A 2,500-nucleotide genomic window follows, 5' to 3' on the forward strand; every position below is an offset into this window, starting at 1 on the left:
TTCCACTGCTTCTTGCGGCACCTGAGAGAGAGAGGGAGAGGTGCAGGTGTTAGCGAGGACACGATTAAAGGAGACGAGAGACGCTTAGAGGAGAAGTGGATTGCACATAAAAGAGAACACGATTAGAGGGGAGGAGAAACAAACTGAAGGAGAGAGAGAGAGAGAGAGAGAGAGAGAGAGAGAGAGAGAGAGAGAGAGAGAGAGAGAGAGAGAGAGAGAGAGAGAGAGAGAGAGAGAGAGAGAGAGAGAGACAGAGAGAGGACACACTTTTAGAGAAGAGGAAAACAATTACACAGTGAAACAACACACACACACACACACACACACACACACACACACACACACACACACATAAAATAAACAATTACATACTAAAAAAAGAAAAAAAAAAAGAAGGGAACACACGATTAGAGGAGACGAGACACAAATTGTAGGTATATATATAAAAAAGAGAGCACGTTTAGAGAAGAAGGTTCAGAAATATAATACATTAATGGAAAAAAAGATACGCAAGTAAAGAGAAGAGAGTTTTAGAATGAAATAATAAAAAAAAGGGTAAATAAACAGGAGAGAGAGAGGGACAGAGTGTTACGTAATGAAATAATGAAAAAAATAAATAAATAAACAGGAGAGAGAGAGAGAGAGAGAGAGAGAGAGAGAGAGAGAGAGAGAGAGAGAGAGAGAGAGAGAGAGAGAGAGAGAAAGCGTGTATACATTAAAAAGGACACTGTACGTATTTACAAAGCGTACGGTGTTACTGGGTACGTACAGTGTGTGTGTGTGTGTGTGTGTGTGTGTGTGTGTGTGTGTGTGTGTGTGTGTGTGTGTGTGTGTGTGTGTGTGTGTGTGTGTGTGTGTGTGTGTGTGTGTGTGTGTGTGTGTGTGTGTACCTAAGTGCACATAAAATAACACATAAAATAACAATGAAAAGGAGATATACAACACGAATTTTCTCATATTCAAGAGAGAGAGAGAGAGAGAGAGAGAGAGAGAGAGAGAGAGAGAGAGAGAGAGAGAGAGAGAGAGAGAGTTACATAGGGTACGCCCTCTCAGACTTTCCAAAGCTTATATGGTCCCAGGATATACGTGAGGTATTTTTTGAGGTCGCACCGTTAGAGAGAGAGAGAGAGAGAGAGAGAGAGAGAGAGAGAGAGAGAGAGAGAGAGAGAGAGAGAGAGAGAGAGAGAGAGAGAGAGAGAGAGAGAGAGAGTCTTTTTAGAGGTGAAGCGAGAAATTTATATGGGACATCAGATATATATTCAAATAAGAAGAGGAGGAGGAGGAGGAGGAGGAGGAGGAGGAGGAGGAGGAGGAGGAGGAGGAGGAGGAGGATAGACATTCTTACAGATAGACAAACGAACAGTCTGAAGATAAGAAGGCACACATACGGCAAACGAAGAATGAGGAGGAGGAGGAGGAGGAGGAGGAGGAGGAGGAGGAGGAGGAGGAGGAGGAGGAGGAGGAGAAAATTTATAGGTGTTGAGAAAGTTTGGAGAAAAGGATGGATATGGGAGAGAGAGAGAGAGAGAGAGAGAGAGAGAGAGAGAGAGAGAGAGAGAGAGAGAGAGAGAGAGAGAGAGAGAGAGAGAGAGAGAGAGAGAGAGAGAGAGAGAGAGAGGTGATAAAAACAGTAAAAGCTAATGAAAGAAATGAAAATAAAAATGCAAAAATGGAAAATAAACTTAGAAGAAAATTAATGTCAATAGTGAAGAAGAAGAAGAAGAAGAAGAAGAAGAAGAAGAAGAAGAAGAAGAAGAAGAAGAAGAAGAAGAAGAAGAAGAAGAAGAAGAAGAAGAAGAAGATAAAATAGTATTTGTAGAGAAAATAAAATAAAAATAGAATGTAAAAACATAAAATCTCTCTCTCTCTCTCTCTCTCTCTCTCTCTCTCTCTCTCTCTCTCTCTCTCTCTCTCTCTCTCTTACCGGAAACGCTTTGTCTCCCAATATTTTAAGCATTTATATAACTTTTTTCTTATCTCTCTCTCTCTCTCTCTCTCTCTCTCTCTCTCTCTTAGTATCACATTATCCTTTTTACTCTTTTCCTCTTTATTATCGTCTGTTATCAGCATTTCCCTTCATTTATCATCTTTCTCTTTTCTTTTTTCATTCTTCACTTATTTTCCTTATTAATAGTGGCCAAGGGTTCGTGGAAGAGGTGGAGGAAGAGGAGGAGGAGGAGGAGGAGGAGGAGGAGGAGGAGGAGGAGGAGGAGGAGGAGGAGGAGGAGGAGGAGGAGGAGGAGCGAAAGGAAACAGCTGGGGATAAAATAAAAAAAAATAAAAAATGTTAAATCATAATGATAATGAAAAAGAAGAAGAAGAAGAAGAAGAAGAAGAAGAAGAAGAAGAAGAAGAAGAAGAAGAAGAAGAAGAAGAAGAAGAAGAAGAAGAAGAAGAAGAAGAAGAAGAAGAAGAAGAAGAAGAAGAAGAAGAAGAAGGCTGGCAAGAGCAATAACTATAAAGAAAAGAAAATAACAAATGTGGAAAAATATTCTTTGGT

The 2,500-nt window shown here is 40.2% G+C and overlaps 1 protein-coding gene across 2 annotated transcripts in view; it reads right to left on the reverse strand.

Moving 5' to 3' along the window:
- The window catches only part of LOC135091082 (polypeptide N-acetylgalactosaminyltransferase 2-like), a 65,252-nt gene that overhangs the window by 24,961 nt on the left and 37,791 nt on the right, over positions 1–2,500 (reverse strand). For both annotated transcript variants that reach the window (XM_063988447.1, XM_063988448.1), the window contains one exon: positions 1–21. This exon is cut by the window's left edge and continues 78 nt beyond it. In XM_063988447.1, coding sequence (XP_063844517.1) covers positions 1–21 — 21 coding nt within the window. The remainder of the gene's footprint in view (positions 22–2,500) is intronic.

This window comes from Scylla paramamosain, chromosome 36, assembly GCF_035594125.1.
Source record: "Scylla paramamosain isolate STU-SP2022 chromosome 36, ASM3559412v1, whole genome shotgun sequence".
NCBI classification, from domain to species: Eukaryota; Metazoa; Arthropoda; class Malacostraca; order Decapoda; family Portunidae; genus Scylla; species Scylla paramamosain.